This window comes from Solea senegalensis, linkage group LG2 (genome assembly GCF_019176455.1).
Source record: "Solea senegalensis isolate Sse05_10M linkage group LG2, IFAPA_SoseM_1, whole genome shotgun sequence".
Classification (NCBI taxonomy): Eukaryota; Metazoa; Chordata; class Actinopteri; order Pleuronectiformes; family Soleidae; genus Solea; species Solea senegalensis.
Genome location: NC_058022.1, coordinates 31,577,611 through 31,605,204, shown reverse-complemented (window position 1 = coordinate 31,605,204; position 27,594 = coordinate 31,577,611). Strand labels below are relative to the sequence as shown.

The 27,594-nt window shown below is 42.0% G+C and overlaps 1 protein-coding gene across 1 annotated transcript in view; it reads right to left on the bottom strand.

Annotated features, from left to right (window-relative positions):
* LOC122765406 (receptor tyrosine-protein kinase erbB-4-like) overlaps nucleotides 1-27,594 on the bottom strand; it is a 253,999-nt gene that overhangs the window by 95,619 nt on the left and 130,786 nt on the right. The window contains exon 4 of the mRNA XM_044019642.1: nucleotides 7,259-7,445. Coding sequence (XP_043875577.1) covers nucleotides 7,259-7,445 — 187 coding nt within the window. The remainder of the gene's footprint in view (nucleotides 1-7,258; nucleotides 7,446-27,594) is intronic.

The following is a 27,594-nucleotide window of genomic DNA, read 5'->3' as shown; positions in this document are numbered from 1 at the left end:
ATATTTCGAGGGAACTAATTAGTATTTTGTGCCCACATTTAGCCTATTTCGTGGGAATTAATTAGTATTTCTCGGCCCACGCTTGACCTATTTTGGAATGAATTAGTATTTTCCTAATGTAGTGGGAATGATTTAGGTGAATTAGTATTTTCCCGAAATGAATTAGTATTTCGATTACCTATTTCGTGGAATGAATTAGTATTTCTGTGCTTGACGTGGAATAATTTAGTATTTTGTGCCCATGTTTTACCTATTTCGTGGGAATCATTTAGTATTTTGTGGCCACGTTTTATATATTTCGAGGGAACTAATTAGTATTTTGTGCCCACATTTAGCCTATTTCGTGGGAATGAATTAGTATTTCATGCCCACGTTTTACCTATTTCGTGGGAATGAATTAGTATTTCGTGCCCACGTTTTACCTATTTCGTGGGAATAATTTAGTATTTTGTGCCCATGTTTTACCTATTTCGTGGGAACTGATTAGTATTTCATGGCCACATGTCATGTCTGGGTCTCAGAAGAGATAGACCAGCGACAGAATGTTGTGGTTCTTCAGCTGGACTGTACTTTCTCACATGACATCACAGATAATTAGAGTCAGGAGTCTGCTTGGTGCATGAACGTTCATCGCTTGCACATGTGTGTTTTATGACATAGTATAAATTAGCGTAGCCTAGGACTGCATATCATGACATGATATAACATAACATAATATTGGAGTGTTTGTTTTTTTCCCCCCCAAACGGCAAAGTGGGCACTTTGGTCTTTCAACACTAACAAAAAGGGCTGATAAAGATGAAAGCAGAGGAGGAAAAAAGAGAGCAAAACTTTATTTCATACATCAGAATGAAGGGCTCTGTTGCTTTTGCAGATCCACGACTGCAGCGTTTTTCTGGGATTGCAAAGCAGTGTTTGAAGCTGGGAGATATGTTTTAATCATTTGGCGCCTTAATGATGACACTGGATTCATTATTAATGGGCCCCGTTCCTCTATACTCTCCCTCTTCCTCACAACACTGTGGAGTGAGAGCGGGGTATTAGCATTAGCCGCTTTTGCTCTATTTGATCTTTTTCAGTAATTACTTCACATTTTGGAGCTCAAACCACATGCTTTATGTTGTGTAAAGAGAAGTCGCCCTCCCCGCCGCTTCTATGCTAATTCCATCACTAAAATACAATATTTCCTTTTTCATTTAGTTTTTTTGTACATGTTTCTTTTTTAATCTTAATTTCTCAGTGAATGGTAGAACAAATGGTAGAAAAAGCACATACTGAGATATTGATTTCTGTTTGAGGTTTTGGGATCTGTATATGTTCACCTGAAAACACCACATTTACTGTTGATAACACTAAGTAACTAAAGGAAAAAAGTTTTTTTCCTATTTGGAACTATGGTGCAGCTAAATAAAAGCATACTGTTATATATGCTTCTGACTCCATCAAATCTCCATTTTGCTGATTTAGCCGAGCGCGTATGAAAGTGATAAAGTGCCCTGAATGCCGGTGAACCTGCGAATCAATAGTCACGCTCTAAAAATGAAGACGCACATGGGGTTAATTATAATGAAGTCTATGAATCAATTCATCTCGACAACAACTGCTGTTAGTAATTTGGCCTAAATGCATTCAAAGTACTCGCGGAATGAGGGAAAAAAAAAAGACAGAGAGAAGAGAGAAACATAAACAAAAATGTGGCAATTAGCGAGACAGCGGCGGTGAAATATTATCGTTAAATTACAGGGTGCTTGGGTTGCTGCCAGGTAGTGAGAGTGTGGCAGTGTCACTGCGGTCCCAGTGAGCCTTAAAGATGGGAGAACAGGTGAGGAGGAGGGGGGGGGGTGGCCACTTTGCTTTCTGAGCACGGGGATGAGGGGAGACATTGCTGCCAGATGGGAAGCCGGAGTCAGAACTCTCTTTTGGGGCACGCTGAGCTATTTGGCGTCCGTCCAGATGGGTAATTTCACATGGTTAAAAGAAGAGGAAGAGAGAGAGAGAACGAGATCATCATCAAAATAAAAGTGAAGAAAGAGGCGAACTGGATGTGAACTTGATCTGAAAAACATTGCACACATGCCACCCCATCAGCTCTGAGAGTGTTATGGTGGTTATTATCGCCACTGCCGCACAGCGTGGGGTAATTAGCGGTGCAGTGTGAAGTGAGGCATGTTGTATGTATGCACACAGTCAGCGCAGCTGTTGATACATGTGTTCTGTGTGTGTGTGTGAGTGTGTGTGTGTGTGTGTGTTGTATTATTCAGGATTAGAAGGAGCTGCGCGAGCATAACGGGGCAAAGCTGAACACGTCGGCACCAGAGGAATTTTCTTGAACACAGATTACAATGTATCCCAATTACTATGAAGACTGTGCACTAGGCTGCATATTGACTCCTTTCTGGGGACCCCCACCGTGTGCTGAGTCCACACTGGGATGGATACAGCAGCAGCAGACGGTGGTTTAATGCATTGTGTGCAGTGAGAAATGCTGAATATGAAGCAGTATTAGAAAACATTAAGGTTTTCATGTTTTAATTGACCCCAAAGGAGTTCTTTATTATTACTGTTCTAATCATTTAATTGTCACCCATCTATTCATTCCTATTTAAAGGCAAGAACAGTGTATTTCATTTCTTTTTTGTCCCAGGCAAAAGAGTGAAGGGAATCAAGAGGAGCAGCACTGATCCATATGCATGGCAGGATCCGGCTTAATTACAGTGTTGGGGTGCAGTGGGATACAATGATTTGGACCAAAGGCTATAACGTCGCAAGGCTCCATCCTGAGTGTGCGCTAAGTGTGCCAGCCAGACGGGAAGTCACACAGCAATAAACCAGTGATGTAAATTCTGCCACGAGGGATCAAGAATAGTCTTCAAAAATAGAAAATGTTTCAAGGAAATAAGAGAAATGTGGCGAGACGCCGTGCACTCTCTGTTCAACCCCGTGACATTAGCAGGAGAACAGACTTGTATTTGCAGAAAACTCACTCATGCACACCAGGGAAAGTCATGGAAAAAAAAGAGCAACTTCATATGTCATATGGGGATAAAGGTCCACTTATATTTTCTACTCTTTACAGTGGTGGTCAAAATGGAAAATGTCCTCTGGCTTTACCAGCTCAGGGTGTCAGCATCCTGTTAAAAACCCTCCCAGGAGTCCTTTATCACCATGTTCAGACTCTATAAAATGCAGCTTATTACACTAAATCTGTCATGTGCTTTAATACGGATCGCGGTTTGATCCCCCGCCATCAATCACAAAAACACTGCTGCAAAGTCAGCGGCGCAAGATGGATTTTCTGCTGTCCAACTTTTCTCAGCGCGGACGGGTTCTTCTAATCGCTGCACGGACGTACGAGGTTTAACAGCGCTCTGTCGCACATTTGTGGCTCCGTGGATGCGTGGATGCGTGCCACGGAGACACGGGCTGTTTCAGCCTGCACCGCTTTGGTTCCAGCACTGAAATCTAAAAGGTCCCATCCTAACATTGCTCTTGGATTTTAATTTAGATTAAAAAAAATCTAGCTCAGCTTGGGACTAAGTCACATTTTGGTAGTTTTCCTGATCAAGTCTGGTACCGGGTACTGACATGTGACTTGCCAGTGTTTCCTTGGCAGCCAGACTCTTTCACTCACTGATAACTGGGACAGAAGACAAGAACAGAGTTTAGCCACTAAACTAAAAACTTTACTAATACAATGTACACCTGCTTTAGTCAAACACTTTATCTCACCATGTGAGAGTCTTTTCCAGCTGAAAAAACGGCAGTTTGCAAACTCACTCTCTCCAAAGCACCGAAGCCTATCGAGAAAATCAGCATGTCTCGCTCTCAGGCACACAGGAGCTGCTGGTCCACTGCTGCCTTGTTTGGTAAGTTTGTTTCACTCAGGTTAAAACAGACAAAGGATTTCAAACACCAAAGTCACAAGATAACACGTTTGAACCGAGTGCTGAAGGCAGCAAAGGCTCAACATCCTCCTGCTGTGATGTGATGTGAAATCGCTGATTTTCTCTGTGCAGTTTGGTGTGAGAGAGAGAGAAAGAGAGCGGTTTCCCTGTGAAAAGGCCGTCTAACAGAGAGAAAATGAATGAAACATACTACTTAGATCATCATAGACTTAAATATGCATATATTTTATTGGGTAAGCCTTCTGTTAATTGGCTAAAACCTGTTTTTCACTCATGTTAGTGAGACAGTGTGTGTCAATGATAATTCACCACACTTTAACTTTAGCAGAAACTGCTTCTTCTGATGTAGGTGGAATCATCTTTTGAAAGATATCCAGTGACGTGTGTCAAATGCGCGTCTCCCTGAATCAGGAATCGCATGAGGACGCGGGGACAAACAGTATAATTGGCCCCTGAGTGAAAATGTGGGCCCTTTATGGCACCTGATTTAGAAAGACTCCAAAATTCACCACTGACTGTGAAACATGAGACGGAGAATGGCCGGCGGGAGAAAACGCAGGATACGAACTGCCCACAGGAGAGCAGTGTAAAGCGGGTGAATCGATGCCAAAGAAGAAGCCTCGGGCAAAACACAACAAAGAGGAATACAGCAGAGACGTCCTGGCTTCTCTGCAGTTTAGGGCACATAAATCGTGGTGGGTCCACGGTGGGATTGAGCCCAGTTTCCTTCCTTTTATGATCTGGCCCTGTCCTCGGCAGCGCCATGCAATGAAAGCAAACTGTACAGGTGCTACATGTCGCTGCTCTCGTACACTACAACAATGATAAGATTCTGAGACATTCACAGGAGGCCTGGCAGCGTCTGTGAACATTTGCTTTTGTTCTTTGGCTGCGCGGTGACGGACATACGCGTTGGACGCTGGCCGTCGTGAGGGGGATCTCGAAGATTTTAACTCGGCTCGTGCTGGAGCAGCGGCGCTCTTTCCCTGTTGTTCTGCCATGAGAATAATCCAGCAGATTTCTTCCAAAATCTGACGATGACATGAATCCAAACAAAATGGCACAAATGTGTTACGAGCACAAAGACGAAGTGATATAACGGACGGGGCACTTTCGTTTCCTGCATCTATTTTTTCCTCGTGTTCACTGTACATTACATGTTGGAGCATCCAGTACACCAAGTGCTCACAGTCTTGGACATTCTCCATTAACATATTTCCCTGGAACATGCTGTTTTTATTCCTGACCCAATATGTGCAGCCTCTCTCTCCGTTAACCATCGCCGTCCTTTGCGATTCACAGGTGGGTTTGCGAGAGGTTTATTAACTTGCCCCGGTGAATGCATTTGCAGAAATCTATCCCGACTCACAGCATACTGTGCAAACGCCACTATAAAACTTGTTGTTAGCATATAGGAGTGGCATAGAATTATCTCTTAACTGTTTAAAGAAAAGAACCAGAGATACAGGACATAATATGATATGTATTAAAATGACAACATTTTGAATTTTTCCACTTTTTCTAAAACCTTTGTCTGATTATTATGTGTTGAAAATGGCCTTTGAGAAAAAAGGTTGATCATTATATTCATTACATACCAGTTTGACTCACTGCAAGCTCGCTAATGTATACATATATATATGTATATATGTATATATATATATACATATATACATAAATGTATATATGTATATAAATAATGTACAATAAACGAGATTGTGATTCATTTATCAACAACGTTTCCTGGAAATGTTTATATGTTCAAAACAATATGAAATGCCATATGATGATAAACCTGCTTCTCCTACAGTGATGTACACTGTGAATTAGGCTGCAACCATTTGACATTTTGTAAGTTTAATAAGTGGCTCCTTATATCAAAAACCAGTAAAGCACAAATACATGCATTTGTATGCTCCAGATGTGAAAGAAAAGGCAGATTCTTTTTGAATATTTCCTCTTTTTGGTGGCTTAGATTTGCTTGCATTGCCATTTGAAAATGATAATTGTGACAATTAGAATTAAATGATTATAAAACAATGCATTTGTCTGTAACTTTTACCGTTAAAAAAAAAAGAAAAAGGTCTGAAGGGTCCACTGGGCCCCCCACATTATCAAATCTGGCCCTCGTTAAATAAAAGTTTGGAGCGACGATTCCTAAAGTGTGGGTTGCAGACACCTGGTGGCCTATGGAAGTATGGCAGTCACAAATAAGTCAAAAACAGTGCTTTACTTAGTGGTCTTTCTTGTAAGTAGTAAGCTTTAAATAACCACACAATAATTGTTTTGATTTGTACCCCAGATGGTACCTGGTTAAAAGTTCAAACATTTGGTTTATGTGATAAATTATACAGTATGAATGGAAATAGTTGATGTGTTTAACTGGAGTTCAAATAATAAAAGTATGACAATGGCTGAAATAGAGCAAGACTTCTTCTCCTCATATTCTTCTTCTCCTGGAGCTATGATAACACAGATGCCAAGATGGAGGCGACAGTGAACCATGACTTATACTCATAATGAGAAAAATTGGCTATTTGGAGAAAATCAAAAAAAAAAAAAGAGTAATGAGAAGAGATTTAGAGGCGGAAGACAATAAAGCGCGTGCATTGAAATGAGAATATAGAGGCAGTTATTCTAACGGCAGTCAGAAGGTTGACTGAAAAAAGTGCAAAGACAAAGCGGTTTCAGAGGTCACGACTCAAAGATCTGACGCCAGGATTAAATTAACGCAGACAAAAGAAAAGCTCTTTGCTAATCTGCATTCCACTGCAGCTCAAATCCCCGCGACAGCTCAGCCATTAGACATCACCAACACGACCACTTCCAGAAAAGGGACTCCAGGAAAAGAAGAAGAAGAAGAAGCCTCATTTTGACAGCGTAAACAAGTCAAGTTAATGGGGAGAAAAACGGGCGTCTGATCCTTCGATATAGACACACGGAAGATTCATTTATCACGGGAGCAGATCGATTCAAAAGTTGAGTTCTAATTTTGTGACTCGATGATGAAGAGAGAGGTTGCTATTGTGTTTGTGTATGCGGTGTAAAAAAACAAGCCAAAACACATGGATTTCTGGTGCAGCGACTGTTTTACAGGATGCTGAGGGATGCAGTTGCATCACATGGTCAAAAAAAAAACAATCATGCTGCAATCATTTCTGACGGATACTGCACTTGCGATGGGATTCGGGATGGTCATCTTTACTGTCGTTTTCATGAAAACATCCATTCAACTTATTGAATCCTTCTGTGTACGCTTCATTTACTTGGACCTAATGGTTTCTGTCTTTTTCGTGCAAGTACACGGAGAATAAAGCAAAGTTTTGATAGAAAGGAAAAGGAGACGGTGTTACCTGTGAGGTTATGAAGGCCCAGCTGCCTCAGACCGTAGTACCCGTCCCGCCTGTAGTTGAGGAAGATGGCGAGGGAGTAGCGGCCCTCGTAAAGTTTGTTGCCGCGGACGATCCGGAGGTTTTCCAGCGGCAGGTAGTCGAACTGGTTCAGAGCCACCAGCACGTAGCCGGTCACCTCTCTGATTGACTGCAGGGAAACAATAAAAAAAAAAAAATAGGTGTATGTTTTATTTTGATTCTATTATACTGTAATAATGTTATTTTCACTAAGTCATTATTTCAATATATGTAAAAGGTAAAACTGAACTTTTCTTGTGTGTAATGGTAACCGTGACCTTTCAAACACACGGAAAAACACAATATTTAGTTGTATTATTTAATAAATACACAGAAAAGACAGGATACTGCACTAGTTTTCTCAAATATCTCTAGTGGAAAAGCAAAAAACAACAACGCAGATAGGTTAAAATAAATAAATACATTTAAAGGTCCAGTGTGTAAAACCATTTTCTTATTTTTAAACTTGTTTTTCATTACCCAGAATGAGCCTTTTTAGATTTACATCTACGACGGCAGCCATTTATTTACAGTGTTGTAGAACGTTAGTAATTCTGCATATTTCTTCTGCATTGTTCAGCACACATGATGGATGGATTTACATGGAGTGACTTTGTAATTATGTTACAGGGTGCACAAATGTGTTCATTTGGAGGGAAGTTGGGTCAACTTTTTTTTAATAACCACCGGCCGTCGACGACGACGTACTGCATGATGGCTTCATCCGTTTGCACAATTCTGGCAGGAAGCATTTTATTAGCATTTTTGAAATGTCAGTCTGATGAAAAAATTTGGACATTCAGATCAAAATGATTAAAATGTCAGCGCTCGGCTGCAGACTGGTTACACGTCCTCTCTGGTTAGTCTGCCAGCTGCTATTTAGGACTTTGGACGCCATGATGAGAGAGATGCAACACATTTGACTATGACTATAACGTATCTATGAAAATACTCTTTTTATTTTTTTTACCATTAAAACACACAGTATTTTGGCTGCTTTTTGCACAGTTCATACAGAGGGTATAAGAGTGTGCAATATAGCGTGTCGTATCCTTCTTTTCTTTGGAACAATCATGGCAATCTGATCATTTATTTTTTAATTTTCACCAACAATATAAACACACCTGGGCAAAAAAACACTAAAAAGTGTTTAAAATCGGATTGAATTTGTATAATTTGGAAATATGCCACAGTTGAACGTTCACTAGGCTCGTTTTTATGAAAAATGATCTATTTTGTGACAATTATTGCTACTTTATATCGCTACTAAAAATGCCATATAAAACGAATCATGACTTTGAATCATGACAACACATGAGAGGATGAAAAAAATGGACGTCCATATAAGGCGCTGGGTATTATTCCCACTGCAAATTACCATGGCCGCACCGTGAGCACTAAGGGTTAAAGTAGATGGGTCAGGGTTCATGATTGATTGACTGAAACAGGGAATATCTGGAAAGTTATCAATATGTTGATAAACAAAAGGAAGGACATACGTGGTATTAATACCCTGTGTCATCATAAAACAAATTCAAATCATAAAGGTCAATGATAGTATCTGGTACTGTGTGTTATCACATCAATTAGTCAGTTTGGCAGCCAATCACAACCTCGCGGCGACATCATTATCGGATACTCAGGCGTCGGCGCCTGTCGCTTGTCACTGTGTCTTCAAAACCCGGCTCCCTCGCTGTTGCTGCAACTCCATCTCTGTGGCCATGCAATATTCATCTGAGTCACTCAAACAGCAGCACAAGACCACACATATGTACACGCACAAACACACAGCAGCTGTTAAGTATCCTAATTACCCTAATTAAACACATTTAAAGATTGAGGAGGGGGACAGATCATATAAAGTTTCTACACAGACTTGTAGAGCGGACGCTGCATTTGCAGGACTTGGCAGAATGTATTAGCACGTCTTTTACTTGTTATCTTGACTTGCACAATGAGAACAGCAGCGCCTCCTCACCAGTGAGTGAACCTGGGCCCTGACAAATGCACACACTCACGTAATCTCCTCTTTACAGCTGCTCAGTCCCACCAGATGGATTCAAATGTGCACTTTGAACTTTAAGGGTGATGCTTTACGCAGGACAAGCAAAGAAAAATGAGCGCACAACAGAGAGCTCTTTTTTTTTTTCCACATTACCAAAGAAAGCACATGACAAAAACATCAATAACCAGATGTAAATCACATATGTATAATTTAACACCATGATTCTCCAATTGTAGTAACCCTGTCGTCGTACTGAGAGAAATACTTGCTATAGAGCGCTGGCCACAACAGATTTTATAATAAAAATTATACGTTGCCCTGAGCGTCTGAGTCTGGCCACTGGCAAGTACATGACGTCATTCGATGTGCGTAAAGTTGTTGCGCGATAAATTCGGGTCGTGTCGTCCGATGTGAACACTGGCATTAGAATGCTTGGACTTCACAATAAAAGCATGTTCCACAAACCAGGTTTCTGAGTACATTTTATCAAAAATGTTCAAAAATGTGGTCAAAGAAAATGTGTATTGAGTTAAGTTGATGGCGTAAATAATGAGATGAAAAAGTGATGCAGAAGCATTTAGTTGCTATATTCTTTATATCTTTATTATATAAAGTAACATTTCCTCATCAGTCCACACAGTCGTCTTCCTTATCTATTTCATTTGCACATATTCACATTCATGTAATAAAAAATTAACCCTTTTTGACGCTTCAAACAACAACCTGGCCGATAGCTGACGTCGATTGCGTCTGGTTTGTTTGTTTGCTTCATTTTTGCAGTTCTTTTATATCAAAGACGCAAAGATATCATCAAAAGCTTTTCATAACCAAACACAAGTCTCTTGAAAAGATTAACGCATATTTAAATATCCATTGACAGAGTGTAATGAGAAAAAAAGTTAGCTACAGAGACACCCTAATGACCACAGACAGAATAGTAATGATGTCAATGATTGGCCGGGAGGGAGGGAGGGAGGGAGGGAGGACATGGTTATATGAGGTTTGACTGGCTGCTGACCCCCGGGGGACACCAGCGAAGACTGACAGTCAGTAACGCGGCATGTGGAGTGCCTGCATTTCTGGATAATAGCAGGTAACTGAGATTAGCTTCTATATTGAGCGCTCAGCAAACACACCGCACACCTGCCAAGTTGTCCCATTGTAACGCGAACACAATGGGAAGCAAACAGACAGCGGAGGTGCTTATTAGCAAGATTACAATGTGTCAATCACTCGCGGGCAGTGAACAACATAATAAAAGAGCAGTAGAATCCATTTCAGAGGAGGCTTTGATTTGCATACACGCACAAAGGACTTCCATTGTGAGACGTTCCACTGCTTATCAAACTCCCTCCGTGTGGTTTGGGAACTTTCTGCCCAGTGTGTTTTCTGATTGTTTGTCAGAGAGTAGCAAGTTGTGCAACTTTTGCGCATCCCATGACTCATTCTCTTCGAAAATCGAGGCCGTCTTCTCCGCCGTGCCGTTTCATAACACTGACCCTGACGTGACCCCGTGTTTACTGCTGCGGGGGGGGGGCGCGTGCTGCCTTGTGAGCTAACCCTGCTATCATTAGCTCAGCCGTAACCCCCAGGTGCCTGCCAGCGGCGCTACGAGGAACACAGGGGCGAAGCGGCCTTGTAATCCGACTCAGCTGTGGGCACGCACTCGGCTACTGGCAAACTCCACAGTGCATCCACTGTGCCCCCTTCTCCCTGCCAGCCTCCGGGACCCGCTGGCAAAAACCAAAGAAAAACTGTTTCCCTGTTGCTTAGCAACTGCAGGAAAGCCTTCCAGAGGGAGTAAGGGAGAGAAAAGAGGGAGAGCAGGCAAAGAAAGAAAAAAAAACAAGACTTAGAGGATTTTTTTTTGTTGTAATTTACCTAATTAAATTAAAGGATTACTCTGCCCTTTCTCAGTATATTTCCATCTCTTTGACAATATTTAATTTCCTTTCATTGACATGCATAGTTTTTCTTTCCCAATGCTTTCCAGATCAATATTTATCTACACTCCTCAGCGCTGGAGGAGGGAGGAAGCGGTGAGACAAGGAGAAGATCGGGGGGGAACGTCCACAGGGAAGTAAACACAAGCACCTGCATCTCCCTTCTTGGAGCATCAACCACAATTTGTTTCAGAAAAACAAACCGACGAGTCGAGGAACCCGAGTTTGACAAGCTGCCCGTCGCTGCCTTGTGGGTGATGCACTCGACGTTGACACGGTGGACATGGTTTGACGGATGAATGCATGTGTTGCCTTGTGTTTATTTCTGGTGGTAGTTTGCTCCATACACTGCATGCCCTTCACCAGTTGGCTCACAGACATTGGCCTTATATAAAATGTGGATGTCGTCTTCTGGTTGCAAAACAATCTCCAGTTGAGAAGCCTCCAGACTTGCAATTTGACCAAAACAGGCATCTATTGACTGATACTAGCAGCCAATCCCACTGTTCTCATCCTTATGGAAACAGAATTAACATAACAGACATCCTGAACCTAATGACTGAGACCATTAACTGAGATGCATCGCCCCCTGATGGACACTCAATAAATGGTTAATTCCTGGTTGGACTCACCCTGCAAACTGAAGTACTACACCTTCTTCATAGGCGCAAAATCTGTGCTTGTGAAGCACCTTGTTTGATTTTAAGGGTGTAAAAAAAATTTATATACGTAAAATAAAGATGACTCAATAATTAAATGAAGAAAACAACTGTCAAATGTAGAAGGTTCTTTTATCCTTTTTTGTCTCTGTTGTGGGCGTCCGTCATGTGCACAATCATAAAAATATGTCGCTTACATGAAAAAGAACATATCCGGTACCTGTCTAATGTATTCTTACATGAGTGGGGGGTAAAGAAGAAGAAGAAGAAGAAGAGGCACACACTGCCACAAGGCACAGACGGAACTCAGTCGACACACAGGTCAACTGCTCATAATGCATTGCAAGTTTAACATTTCCTCCAGCGCTTTTCTCCATCAATCGCATGCAATTAGTGGCCTTGTGTGTGAGCGCTCAGTCAAACTGAATCCTCGGTGGTCCCGACAGGCTCGTTTTCCTTTCTTCTTCCACTTTACCTCAGGGCGAAATGTGAATTTCACATGTTGGGTAAATTGCTCTTTGTGTCTCCAGGATATTCACACTGCACTGAAACCCAGGCAGAGGAGCTGCAAGTGCTCTATTTACTCTACACAACATAATCATGATAGAAAGTGCGCGGGTGCTGTCTTGGAAACACGGATAGTGCCTGATATGAAGCAGAGCGCTGCAGAGTTAAGGCACCTGCAACCCTTGCAGATACAATAACACGATGTTTTCCACTGTATTGAAACACATACTTATTCTAAATTGGATTATTTTTTATTGAAGGCAGCATTCTAAAAAATGTTTTGTTATATTTGTCCAGTAAATAAGCTAAGTAAACTGTTTTATAACGGTCGGTGAAAAGAAAAGTGGAATAAAAAAGTAAATGTACAGTGGGGCGATGTGATAAAAAGCACTCACAAAAAGTTTCGGACTGTAGAATCTGGAAATACAACTCCTGATCTCCATGAAAACCATCAAAACTCCATCTTAAGTTGCTTAAAGGAATACTTCACCATATTACTAGAATAGGGGTAGTATTTTTGAGGTCCGAGCCTTGAAACTGCTACGCTAGTTCCACACTTTTTAGACCCACTTGTAGGGGGACGGGACCTCATTCCCAGAATGTAAACAGTGTCCGCCATCTTTGCTAACAGTTACGCTAACAGGACCGAGTGTCACTGGCGGACAGCACAGTTTTTAAAAAACACTACCCCTATTCTAGTAATACATGCAAATCAGTGAAGTATTCCTTTAATGCCACATGTGCTGATTGTACTAGTATACTGTATACAACAGATATACAACTGAATTGAATCTATAACTCTAGCAAGCTAACAGCTAACGAGCAAACTTCCGTTGCCTTTGTCTCGTAGCAGCGGAGCATTTTAATCACGTTCCCTCTAAAAGTAACATCAATGTACTCACAGCCCATAAGGAACAGTTCAGTAACGTGATTCCAGTGTGGTTTAAACCCAAGTTTAAATCCGACTTTTCTTTGATATAGGCCCCATGAAAGACACTTATGAAAGCTAATCCACCAAAATGAATGATGTTTCTCGATTATAAAGGTACATGTCTGCAGTCATTTATTCATTTAATGTACTTATCAATTGATCAACAATGTGCAAATGTGGCCAAAAGCGGCCATGGCTGACAGTCAATTATCCTGTATCAAACAGTCCTTGATCAAGCTGGTTTTAACAGTGAGTTTGAAAATTCTCCATTAAAACTTTACATCCTGCGTTCAAAAGTTTAGACAGAGTTAAATTACTTTCATATCACAGCAAAATCTGACCAATATCGAGTACAAAGTTAAATAAATTATAGCGCCAGGGCAGGATGTTTGATGCTGGAGCCAAAAAAAGGGATGTAACTAACTTTCAAAACTCAAAAATGGTGCGGTCGAAGAGTTTAATGCAGTTTCTTTTCAAACCTATGGCCTGCGCAACTTTTTTTCAGAGGGTCAAGAGATAAACCTGAGATGATTAATGAGGTTGAGAAGAAGAAAAAACAAAGTTCTGCTGCATACATTTGATGGTGTTTTTGTTGTGCAATATTTCTTTATGAGAGTTTGTTTACTCCATTTTACAATTACTTTACTTTTTACCTGAAAAAGTAAAGTAAAGTGAAATAGAGGAGTATATAAAGTATATAAAGTTGGGTCGAACATGACTCTTTGATGTTCTCCCTACCGCTAACCATAACGCCTATCCCTAAAATTAACCTAACCACAAGTCAAATCTTACTAAAGCAGAGCCTCAGACTTGAAAAAGTCAGAGTTTAAATGTAGTAAAAGGTACACACACACACCTGCTGGAGCATAAGTGACCTGCAGGGGATGCAGGTCATCACCTTTACCACCGAGTTAAAAAAATAAATGACCAAAAAAGGAACAGTAAAACTGTTGGAGGCCAAAAACCAAACAATAAAACCATTTTGGCCATGATGCAACATTATTTTTGTACAGGTTTGTTTACTCAAGTGGGTTTATTTCCATCTTAATTCTCTGTAATTTACTTTTAAAGCTGTAACCTTGTCTGGTTCTCTCCCTCTCATAGTGGGGCTTTCATCACGCTAAGCGGATTTGGATAGACTCCTAAGCAACACCAGTGGCTTGAAGCAGCTGGATCTCCGCAAAAAAAAGCTCCAACAGTTCTGTTATCTCAAAATAATGAGGGAAAACAGTGTTTGATATCTTTAAGATAACAAGGTAATTCAGTTTTTAACTCGGGATAACACCACCAAATCGTAATTAGCTTTCACAGGATAACGAGATAGTCCGATATGATCACATGATGGCAGTTTGATAGGCTGAGATAATTAAGATGCAACCGGGAACGTAGCAGGCCCAAAAACTGTCAGTGCTGCTCCCGACTTCCGGAGGGAAACGTTACACATCGTGAGAATAAACCGTGAAGTATGGCAGCAGAGATGAAGAAGTTAGAGGAAGCGAAGGCGAGAACAACAACAATCCTGCAGGAGAGAGGGCTTAACGCATAATTAATAACGCACCTGCTCCTGTCACCTGGATGAGTGAGAGTGCGAATGAGGTAGATGGCATGAGGAGGGGGGGTTGGAGCATGGAAGCACACCTATAATGGTGATTATGGTTGACTACCACACGCATATTGCACTTCACCGGTGAATCAAGACGGCCGACTCTCAAGAGTTTGACCCGGAAACAGAGTGTCGCCTCAGTCTGACTCCTCCCACGCAACTCAACGCGTCAACGCGCAGGCGGTGGTGCGTTTCCCATGTTCGCGTGAATGAGCTCACACTCCTTCGCGTGTGACTGTTTGGCTGCTTATGATGCTGAGAGCGCTCAGATGTGACATTCAATATTTTGAGGAAATCGTGTGAATAAAAATTAAGGCCTTTGGAGGAGGAGGGACATCGATTTTTGTAGGAAATGAAAATCCAGTCGCGTGAAATGTCATCCAGCAGGTGTCCGTCTGACTTGGGGAGACTAGTCTGTTTAGGGAACTTTTAAGGAGCATCTCAAGATTGTTGTTAGTACCCCCCGAGGCAGTAGATGAATCAACAAGGTGAAAAGAGTGCAAACCGGGATGCACAGAGGCCTTTGCTCACTTCAAATGGAAACCACATCAAACGTGAAAACGCAAGTGTTTTGAACCCACACAGCACTTTTCATGCCGGTGACAGAAAGCGATTTGAAATCCACTCCCTTTCAGGTATTTAAGCATCTCCAGCAGCACGTTATAGGCGAAAAGCAAAAGTCAATTTCCTGCTCAGCCCAGTCGAAAGATTTTATTGAATGGGGCTTTTAGCGGAAGAGTAGCTTCTCCTACACGGCGCGCTGAATCAAGCCATACAGTAATTGTGATCAAATGCCGTGAATCAGTGAAAAGGTTATTCAAAAGGGGGATTTTTATACTTTCTCAAATATGTCAGGAGCTCAGTCATCTTTAAGTATTGTATTCCAGTCTCTCTTCATTCAGACGGTGAGCGTACAGAGAAAAGAGGCCAAATCTCAGAGAAAATGATCAAATGTCATTAAAGCTGCCGTCAGCAATCTGTCATCCTCTGGCTAACTCTTTCCTAACTTCCTACCGGTTTAGTGTCCCTCTCCTTCCTCTTTCCCCACATTAATTGAGTTTCGTACCAATAATGGAACATGTTTTTACTGATAATAAAGAATGTCAAACCCCCCACCCCCACGTCACCCTTTATGTGAACTACTTATTTCCCTTTTAAATCATTCTAAAAACTAACTATGAAGCTGTAATATGACTAAAAATTAAAAAAGGAGAGGAAAAGCATCCAGGAGTAAAAATAACACGTGGTTCGAGCAGCTGGACAAGATAAGCACCTCTTGTCTCCACCCACCCCTGCGCTGTAGCTGTATACACACAAACGCTCCCTCCGACAGATCTGTTCTGTGGAGCCAAGTTTCGATTGAAGGACGCAGCATTCAAACCTGTTCCATCGTCTTTGTTCACAAAGACCAAACAGAGGCATATCAGCAACAACAAATAGCACCAACAGTTATATACTAAAACTTTTAATTCTTTTCAAAATGCATGAAAATGTTTTGTTTTTTTATCACAGCTGCTGATGCGGGACGCAGAGGATTGAGTGGTTAGGGGTAAGAAGAGCGTCAGATAGACTCATTTTATCACTGCCAGCTAGTGTTTGACTATGACTTTGGGTTGTCACACAGTGGCACGTGTGTGTCAAAGTGTGTGTGTGTGTATGTGGTGATGTTGGCGTGCCTCCAACAGCAGCTGTGCTTCTGGCTCTCGGCGCTGATATTTATCGTCTCAGACAGCCCGACAATCTCGCATTAGTCTGTTTCAGGAGTGGCGTCCGTGAGGCTTCTCTGTTGTCAAGACACATTTACAGCCTGACCCTGACTCTGAAATAATAATAATAATAATAGTAAAAAAAAAGAGTGTTTGCAGTGCAGTTAGCGGCCCGAGCTAAAACGGTCACAGTTTGGTTACGGCATCTGATCCGTGAGCCCTGGTGAAAACTCTGATTAATAACTCATGAGGCAAAGCTGTTGTAGCAAACCTAGCAACAGTCGTCATGCGGCGTGTCGCATTATGCCGTAGCCTTTGGGGACCCTACATAATGTAGTTATGTGACAAAGCTAGTACATGTCAGCCACGGGCTAGCTCCTGCTCCCTTGACAGTCGAGTCGTGGAGGGAAGTGAGGAGCAAACGTGTCACCTATGGCTCCTGGATCTCATATTGAAGTCCCTCATTATTCACGGTCACCCCAGTGGGACAGAGACTGTGGGAGCGGGCAGCATCTCCCAATGGGAGGGGCCGATCTGCTGCATGAGGGTGCCCAATGATCCCAGCGGGAGAAACAGGGGAGGCTAAGAGGCCCCAGAGACCCAATGTCACTCCATTCCCCTGGGGAAGAAAAAAAGTTGCTGAACAACCTCTCCAAGTGATTAATGATGGGTCAGGTGCAGAAATAGGATGCAGCCATAGGCGGACAACGCAAGTCTTTGCTTCGATTTTAAGTTATGACAAGGCAAGAGGTGTTTATCCCGTCAGACTGAGTGTGAAACTTTTCGTAAGGGTTCGGGTAGGGCTGTCAAAACTAACGTGTTAATCGCGGCGTCAAACTGGCGGCCCGTGGGCCACATGTGGCCCGCCCACACAGCTGCCAGCGAGGTGAATATAGACAGAATATAAGACTACATATATTTGCTAGCAATATTTTCACAATAGTAATAAGACATTCAGTTATAATGACTGCTTTATTAAATGTATTACACTCCACATTCAATTGCATATATTTAAGTTGTTTTTATTACAGTTATCCTTGGTGCATCATAAATATGTTTTTATTGTGACTTTACATCATTTTATATCAAAACAAGCACTTTTACTTTGAAATTCCGGCTTATAATACTTTTCCCCTTTTTTTTCTCTAGACCGGCCCCCACTTGACCAGACTAGATGCTCATTGGCCCCCAGGTCATTTGAGTTTGACACCTCTGATCTAGATGAATGAATTTCAAAGTGTGAGATAGATGTAAGACAGCCCTAGTTTTCAGCCCTCCTTCTGCCTTGACATAAAATCACTTCCTGTGTGCAGTGCAGTACTTTTAACTGACAGCCCACTGTGGTACGCCGCTTAAAGGGCTCGTCAAAGTCCCCCTCTGGTGGCTGTGCCACTGTTAGCTGTAGTATTTTATAGATCCAACAGGTACAGCCTCAAAATTCAGCTCACGTGAATGAGAAAAGGGGGATAAAGCAGATGGACTCCCGCGTGTGTGGTGAATGTATGGAAGCAACAACGACAACAACAACGACGACAACAACAAAAAGCAGCGATGATTGTGTTCCAGGGAGCTGCTGAGGAACGTGAAGAGCGCACTCACAGATATTTAACTGCACTGAAGTGGAACATGTGAAACAGTAAATCACACTGGATAGAGGAAATTTAATAAGGACACAGGAGATTCAGCTCAAAAGACAAACACCCGACGTCTCCTCTTTTCTCTTCTTTTTTTCCCCCTCTGCTTGTTGAAAAGCAAACTGTGAACAGCAAATGTATTCAGGACATGTAAGCACGCAGCTGCGGGACTGATTACAACCATGTCAGATTTTATCTGGCTTGTTTCTTAATACAGCGCCAGTGTACGTAACTGTGTGTGTGTGTGTGTGGGGTTGAAGAGTAGAGGGTATTTGTCAGCCGTTCCTCCTCAATGGAAAATAATGGCAGTGGCATCATCGGCGCTTTGCGAGGCACGCCACGTTTCGGCGCTAAACTCCTTCATTATTCTGGAGTCAAATTGCCCCAGTCAGAGATGGATGTCCTGATTTGTGTGTGTGTGTGTGTGTGTTTCTGAATATGTTTTTTTTGCAGGTGCATCTGCAGACATGCATGTGTTATGAATATATTTGAATCAATAAGGCTTCATCTAAGGTTAAGGACACATTATGAATTTCAACCTGCTGAATAAAAAGCACTGCAGGCGTGTAGGTCTGCTGCTGTGCATTCATTTGAACTCTGAGTGTATATGCGCTGATTATCTGAGCCAATCAGCGTCTACAAAAATCTCATTCCCGCAATTATGGTTCGTGTTTCAATGTGAGCATTCATGCTTATGTCGCTTTGCTACCAGTGTAATGCAACGAATTACAAATACTTACTGTACCTAGGTAGAATTTTCACATATCTGTACTTTACTTTGTTATAACTTAACATAATGTTTACTTCGTTACTCATGACTAGAAAATAAAAGTGGAGTTGGTGGCGTAATGCCTGTACTCTAATAAGTAATATTCTAAAAGGTGACTACCAAAGTCATTTTCTAGTAAGATACTTGTACTTTTGCTCTACAAGTATCGCTTTCAAGTACTTTATACAAGACTGATAATCACTTAGTTGGGGGTGAGATTTCTATTAGGGGTGAATGGATATTATGGCCAAAATCAAAGTTCTTTAAACCATAGATATAGCATAAATACCTCAACCGTCACATGGAGCATACTTCCAAGTGAGAAGTTCACCATCATGTGACAACATGTAGCTGTACCTCTCTGTAACACAGTTGGGCGCATTAAGATTTTATAATGGCTGCACAAATGTCATATAAAAGGATTTTTAAAACATTATTCCTTGATTGCTTGAGTCACACTTTGGGGAAAACTTTCAGAACAATTGGACAAAAACCGCAACAAAACTCCACGGCTCTCTTTGCAATAATGGTGCGAACACTATGGTGGAAATTCTCCCTGATACAAAAGAGAGGCATACATTTCAGACGATAGTACAAAACAGGTCTCATAGCCAACACCCTGTAGCAGAGGGGATTACTGAGGAGGGTGGAAATACCTGCAATAACTTTTCAGCCAGCAGGCAAATCTCTCTAGAGGCATAAGTGAAAGAAGACGGGAGAAGAGTGCGTGCTATCTGCTTAAAATATGTTTCCGGAATATATATACACCATATAGCACTAGGTAATAATAAATAGGATGGACCTGACAGTAGCTCTAATGGAATTACAGGCTATTCAGAATAGCAGTAGAAAGATATAGAAATTTAATGGAATAAATAGATGGAAATATGCACACCGCAGACCAGTCGGTCGAGTCATTGCTTTTTTTTTTAAATGCAATTTATCAGCAGGTGGTGTTTCGCTGCTTTTGTTTCATCTTCTGTGAGTCACTTTTGCTGAGATGACATAATTAGCCCATTAGCTGCGATACGGCGGCAATAAAGAATAGCAGGAAAGAGATCCAAGCCAAACACCCTCAGACGGTGATGTGGATTGAATGTACACCATGTATGTGATTAAGATTAGGACCGCGAGTGAAGTCCGTAGAGATAACGAAGGCAGTTTTTGAGCTGTGGCGGCTCGTCGGGGGCTCACAACAGAAGGGCCGGGAGTGAGGGGGCCCCAAACTAACACAAGCACACTCATATTAGCTCAGTGAAACGCGGAGACGGGCATACAAAGACGTCACGGGTCCCGCGCGTCGTACACACACACACAGCCACGTGCTTGCAGAGTGTAAATGTCACCGAGGAACGCAATCTGTTCCTTCCGCTCAGCGTGGCGGGAGCAGTATGATGTAGGGCGTATTTTCCCAAAGCCAGCTGTGAGAGGTAGATATTAAAAAGGCATCGAGAGAAACAATTTATCCACAACCGTGAATTAATTTGTGGCTAAGACGCCAGAGAGAAGGCCGGGTTCTATACAAGTGAATGGCATGTGGATGTTGCACATGTGGCACATACTTAAAAAAGACATGGAAACCACTCGTACAGCCATGACAGTGAGTTAAGTAAGAGCAGAGCCAACGGGGCAACAATAGCACAGTGGTATTAAGGTATAACACCAATTACTGCACGCTGGGTCTCTCCCATTTAGTGCTTAAGTGAGCGTTCAGGTGCCACCTGGCATGAAAAACAGCAACAACCTGCATCCACATTTAATGCGCACTCATCCTGGCACTATTTAGAGGAGCAAAGTGTGTCCCAGAGTTCATCTCATCACTGTGTGCTGCAGTCCAGTTGCTCACAGAGCTGGCTACTTTTAATGGGACCCCGAGTACCAGACACCAGAGTTTGAGACCCCTGTGTCAGATGCCACTTTGAATTTTGAAATTCTCCCAATGCATCGATCAACTGTCCTTTTATAATAATCAAATCTGTGTGTGTTTATAGAGCATGGTGATTTTTTCACTAAAACAAAAGTAAACATACTATGACCTTGTTCTTCAGTGTATGAATTCAAACTTGGAGCAAACTTGTAAATGTGTACTTAAACTAGTAAATTGTACTTTGGTTCTCTCTTTCCCGGCTTTTAAAGAGTAAATTATGACAATACAAAAATCCATCGCCCAACTGTTCCTGCCCTTTCTTTGTCTACAGATGTGTTTTTTTTTTCTTTCTTTCTTCACCTTTTCATCCTGTGCCACTGTCATTACCCCGGGAATGATAATAATACAAAAAAAACAACAACTCTGTGAGACGACACAGACGCAGAGCGCTTTGCATGCACATAATGCGGGACTGTGAGTTCATATGCAAACGCACGGCTTTAATCAACACCGTAACTCCAAAGCATCCGACTTCAAATGGAGACATTGTGCGGAATACGCAAGTGTGGAGAAAGAAGAGAAGACAAAAAAAAAAAAAGTCTTATGAATCACTGTGAGTCATGAAATCTTCAGATAATGACATAAAAATGCAATATGCATACATAATGTGTTGTGCAGGGATGATGCGCTGCCTTCAGAGAATAAAGACATATGATCACAGCGCGGTCACACGGGCTCAGCTAAATTCAGCCAGACACAAAACGCTTCATCCCCGCGGACTGTGCTCGTCACGTTACTATTCATAAGCTTTGCTAAGATCTGGGGCTATCAGAAAGTTCATGCTAAGTTGTGCGAGACAAGACTGGGACAAGAGAAACTCCATTATTCATGGCTGTTTTGCAACCACGATATTTGGGCCAACTTCACTTTTCCTCACAGACGAATATGAGGCTGTTGATGGAGCGAAGTCAGCGCCGCGAAGACAGGATTTATGGTTTGTGCGGAAGAAAAAGAAAAAAAAAAAAAGTTCCCTTAGCTCGGTGGACAGATCATTAGAGGCTATAGAAACAAATTGTTTAGGTTTTTGCAGACAATATAAGCGAGCCCTCATTACTGCGGAGGTCCAGCTCCTCAGCAGGAGCGTGCTCCTGTGTGGGAGGGCCCCCGTCCGTCTTCTTCAGCTGTTTGATTGTGCTTTTATAAACACACATCAACCGAGAACAGAGAGTCTGATTGAAGAGCAACAGCCGCGTACATGTTGTGCTGATACGATTGGAAAGTACGCCGCTTTGAATTGGGCTTCTAGATTTATTTTTATATCCGTTTGAAGCTCATTTTGCCATCGCCGTGGTCAAAGACTGTTTTAAAAAATTTAACTTCAAATTGGCTCAATGGGAAAAAATCCGGATAACACAACAAGAGGGTACATAGATGCATTTGTGCTTAATGATGGGGGCAGTGGGATTATCCTCCAGGGATCCTGCCTGCTGCAGCTTTACAGCTTTACCAAAGAGGAAGTCCATGATTTTACAAACCTATGTTTACAGTATGTGGGTGTCTAAGTGGATAGGTTTTGCGAAAACCTTTAGAATGGGTCCAGGTGCTGCTTCGGACTTCCAGCGACTATTCTCGAGCCAGACCTGAGCGAGAGCTGAGTGACACTAGTGCTTCACAAATGACACAAGACTTTCAAAATAACACCTAATTGGTGAAAGCACCAACTATGTAGGATTTGGCGCACACAGACAGCATAGTAACATGTTTGCGGGTAAAAATTAACCCGTTAACGCCGAGCGTATCGCAGACAACGCGTCTGCGCGAGCACACTTCGCATTACCGTAATTACACAGTACATGGTTTCGGACTATCGGAAAAATTCCAGCGCTTTCTGAAAGCTGAGAAGTTGCACGCCAAAGCAAACATGTGGTTATTATGGTAATTTTACTCGCAGCAGAGAAGAGAGAGTTGGAGAAACACCTGTACATTCCCTACATTTCCCTTTTTTGGCCTGTTTTTGCACATTGAGACAAAGACAAATGTTACTTTAAATAAGTTTTGTACTGTACATATTTCAAATTTAACACCCAAAAATCTGGGGTTCAGGTACATCTACAGTGTTTTTTGGTTTTTCTTCATTTTTAATTTTTCATACACTATTTTATCATGCAGAAAATTGTAAAAAACTGCCAGATAGTGATGGTTTTTCTGCAAAACATTTTCTCAATAAGCCAAAAAGTTTCCAATCTGGTTATGATGCAGCAATAGGGTTCAGTTTGAAAAATTCCCGAATTTCCGAGTGTAAATGACTCCACCTGATGAAAACTGACGGCAGACAAGTCATTCCGTTTTAAAAATGAAGTGATAAAACTGTTGTGGGAAACGTGTGCTGACAATGGTGAGAAAAATACAAGAACTAATCAACTATTACGTGTATTCATCTCTTTGAGTTATGTCTGGAAATTACAAGCCGCGTGGTGTCATTAAAATAACCACAGGTTAATTTCGGGACATGGAATTCAAAATTGCGCTCGGTAATGAAACTATTTGCACGCTCCTTAAGACTCAGTGAGACAGAGCAAAGTGGGGGAAGGAAGAGGACTGGTTGTGCTTGTGGAGAAACTTCATCCATTCCTCTTGGCCCCCATGCATCTGCCACCATAATTTGTGATAATGACGGCATCCCAGCAGGGCCACTCTGCGCTGAACGATTCCGAAATTGATTTAGTGCATTAATTACGCCCCTGTTACACCGGTGTCATGGACAATATTTTACAATTTGATAAGCAAAAGAAGCGCGGCGGGATCGTTTTGATGAATTGCGGGGGTTCGGTCACGGCGCGCTTTTACGGTCGTACCTTTTAATTTAAGCGTAATCACTTTTACCCGTCCGCGCCGCGGCAGCAGCGAGACTCTAATTTCACCTCGGAGACCTCTGCTCTGCACTGTGTCTGCTTTGATCAGGCCCACAGACAACGTGTGCGTGTACGGAGACCCCACACACACACACACACACACACACACAGGGCTGAAAGAGTAATCCTTTTGTGCTGAGGCGTGTTTACATGATCATGTTTCAGTGCTGTAAACTGATTCAAATGCTTCATTCACTCCACAGTCGTGCATACTTTAGATTTCCTTTAAAATTTTCATTGCTTTATTAACAATTTTAATAATTGAAACTTCATGAACAGTGCTGCGAGTGTTGGATGATTCCTAACACTCAGTAGACGGAATAAATAGTCTCTGGACGGGAAATCAGTGACAGCAGGAGGAGGCTCCGACAGCTTATAACTAAAATGTTAAAGTGTTGAATTGGTTCTAAGTTAAAACATAGCACTGACAGTCAAGGCAAACGGCCCAATTTCATTCCTAATATTATTTGCCAGAAACAGAAGTCTGTCAACCTGATTGACATTGAGTGTATATAATATTAGCCAACGTCTCTCCACCAAAACAGCATCTCCAAGGTGCTATTGCTGAGTTTGGACCTCTATCGTTTGAAAGTTTAAAACTTTACACCCCACATTTGAAATAATATTTCAAAGAAAAAGTGACAGCCCTAATTACCGGGGTCATTGAACGCCTCTTGTAGCTGCTCCTCTTGGCTCTGTGGACCCTGCATTACTAACACTAGCTCTCATGTGTTGCTGGAGCACAGAGTCTCTTTTTCCCTCCTTCATAAGGAAGTGAGTGTGACGGAAACAGCTACAGTGAGTCTGAACTTACTCGAACTAACTTTACAGTCAATTATCATTTGGGTTGGAGTGCCATTTTAATGGAGGCTTTAAACTGTTTTGGTTTTTAATTCTAAGGAAAAAATCTTCTATGGTGTTAACTCAGCTTTCAACAAACAGCCCTGAAATGTTTCAATAATATTGGCTGGATAAAAATGTGTTTTTGCATGCGCTCTCTGCACCTCTCTCCACTTTGAAAACAACAACTCACCAGAGCTGCAGGCGAAACAACCAAGAGAGCAGTAATGAGCAAGAGCAGCACCTCAGACGTACCACCTACCAAGCTCCCCCTGGGGGCACAAGACATCCCAACATCCAAACAGAGGAGCTGCAACTCCCACAGGAATCAGGCCTGACAGTGTCACTCCCAAATTCTTATTTTTGGTCTATTTATTTTTACAGTTTTTCTAAAAAAAAAACAACCAAACATAGCCACCTCTGAAAACGTCATGCAGAACATCTGTTTTTTCACATTTACTGCGCGTTTTGCTTTGCTTTGATAAGTGGTTTGATGCTGCAGCTGAAAGCAAAACTAAATAAATGAGTAATAAATCAATTCGCCGACAGTCTGATCATAACGTGAGATTCAGATTGTGCCTCCATTGTGGTCATCGGATATCTGCTCATTTAAAATAAATCCCTCTCACACGAGGATTCAAGCGGACGCACCTTGAAGACACCTTTTGGTTAATGAACAGCCTAAGGACCCACAGTTCACAATGAGTGACATCTGTCCGACACAGGAATCAAACCGAACAATGCCGCACTGTCTATCGGTTAAAAAACACTTTAAAATCCTGAAAACTTGCGTTAATCTCCAACATTTAGCAAGGAAATGTCTAAAAATCTCAACATTGAAAAGAGGGGTCTGGTGTCTGGTGTTCACAAACCTTAATTGAGTCTAATGATTCAGTGCATAGAAAACAACCTTACAAGTCGCTAGTCACTCGTTGCTTTGATGACTCCGCCCACGTTGAGGAGGTGCTATAGTAATTGAAAACCATCCCATACCGTGTAGTCGAGGCGAGGCGTGCTGGGACTGTGTCGTGGAAAAGCGCCATCTGACTCTCAATGGAACCATACATTGGAAAATGGACGTCAGACAGCAATGACGGACATGTGAGTCTACCGACTGAGACCATAACCTCATTTGGAAATGAGGTTATGACCCTACTTTTGGAAAAGTAGGGTCAGTAGTGTGGAATTATGCAAACTCAACAACTACATCTGTCAAAAACTTATTTGTGGAGCCTCCAAAACTGGTTGCCAATACTTATCAAATGCAACAATTGCTTGAAATGTAATGAAATCAAGGATTTACCTCACACAAAATGACAGTGTGACAGTGTACAACAACAACAACAACATCAAACCACGCCAAAGACTACTGAGAAAATAAACACTTTTACATCGCGGCACAAAGGAGCTGTTAATCCACTGTTGCCTCCATCAGTAAGTTCAAATGTGTTTGAAATCCCTTGTTTGGATTTTATTTTTTTTAATACAAACATAGCAAACACAGTAGCAGTAGTAGTAGATATTGTATGCAGCAGGCATACATGTTACGAGGTAAGATTTTTGTGTTATTTCCCTCTGTCTCTGCCGGTACACCCCCACTTCAAAGAAACTGAACTATGTCTTTAAAACAATGGCACCTCCAAGACGAAGCAGGCACTGTGTCTGTAAAATGCTCCTCTACTACATTTCAAGCTTCTGCTGTACATATTTGACATTTCTGCCTATCCCTCACAACAGAATATATCATTTATCTTGTTAGGCCATTGAATTGATCAGGCAATAAAACACCCGCAGCATCACACGCTCTTCAAAGATGAAGTTTTTTAATAGCGCCGGGTTATTTGAAAAGTTCTGTAATCTCAAAGGGCATCAACAAGCTGAAGCAGCAACGGCAGCAGAGCAGAAATTATCATTCAGTTCATTCAGTTGAAGCAACATCTCCCCTGAAACAAGGTGTTAACGCTGTTGCAGCTTTATTGCTAATACCGCAGCCTGACTTTAACTGTGGAGGAACAAAAAAAGCAAAGAGAAGGGAAATGATTTTAAAATTGTTTTCTTTCTTCCGTCTTTTCCCTTTTCCAACTCATGCACAAGTAAATTTAGAAAACAAACTGTAACTGCTAGTATCACTTTTACCAACTGCAGGGAACACGCTACACGGTAAAAGGAAAAGAAAAAGAATGAAACAAAAAGAGTAAAATGCTCTATTTTTCTTGTATTGGACTTGGACATCTCAATTACCCCACAATTACCGAACTATAAGATACTGGTGCCACCGTGATCTGGCAGGGTGTAGGCTGGCATGAGCAGGGTGCTAATTTTCCCGGCGCTAAGAGCTGTAATTATGCAGGCGCTGCCGGGGCGCCCGCGAGGCGCTAACAGCCTAGCGTTCCAGGCGACAGTCCCATCCTTTTATGAGCTCCTCACATGGTTCAAAGGCTAATGAAACTGTACGATTCGCCTGGGCTCCCTCTCCAAACGTCGCGCAGGATTGCGGTGCCATTATTTGGTGGAGAGGTGCTCCGACAGCCGCTGTGCCGCGCCGAGCACAATAGCGCGAAACATCTATAGAGGAGCAGGAGCAGCGGGTAAAAGAGAGGCGCACTTGACCTCATCACTGGCCTTGTCCTCTACTTTTGTCTGTCTCTCTGGGTAAATAACATCTTTGCTGTGAGGAGGGGAGGTTCTCTACTCGGATTCACCGAGAAAAAAAAAGAACAAAGGCATAAAATGGGCACCGTCGGGACATGAAAAACATCAAGGATACAATCTGATCTGACAAACCAATATTAACCACTACATTACATATCTAACAGTGTTAGTAACCAGCAAAGAAGGTTGTGAAAGCAACACGAATCCACACAAGTGTCTCACTATCTGTGTCTTTAACGTCCAAAACGATG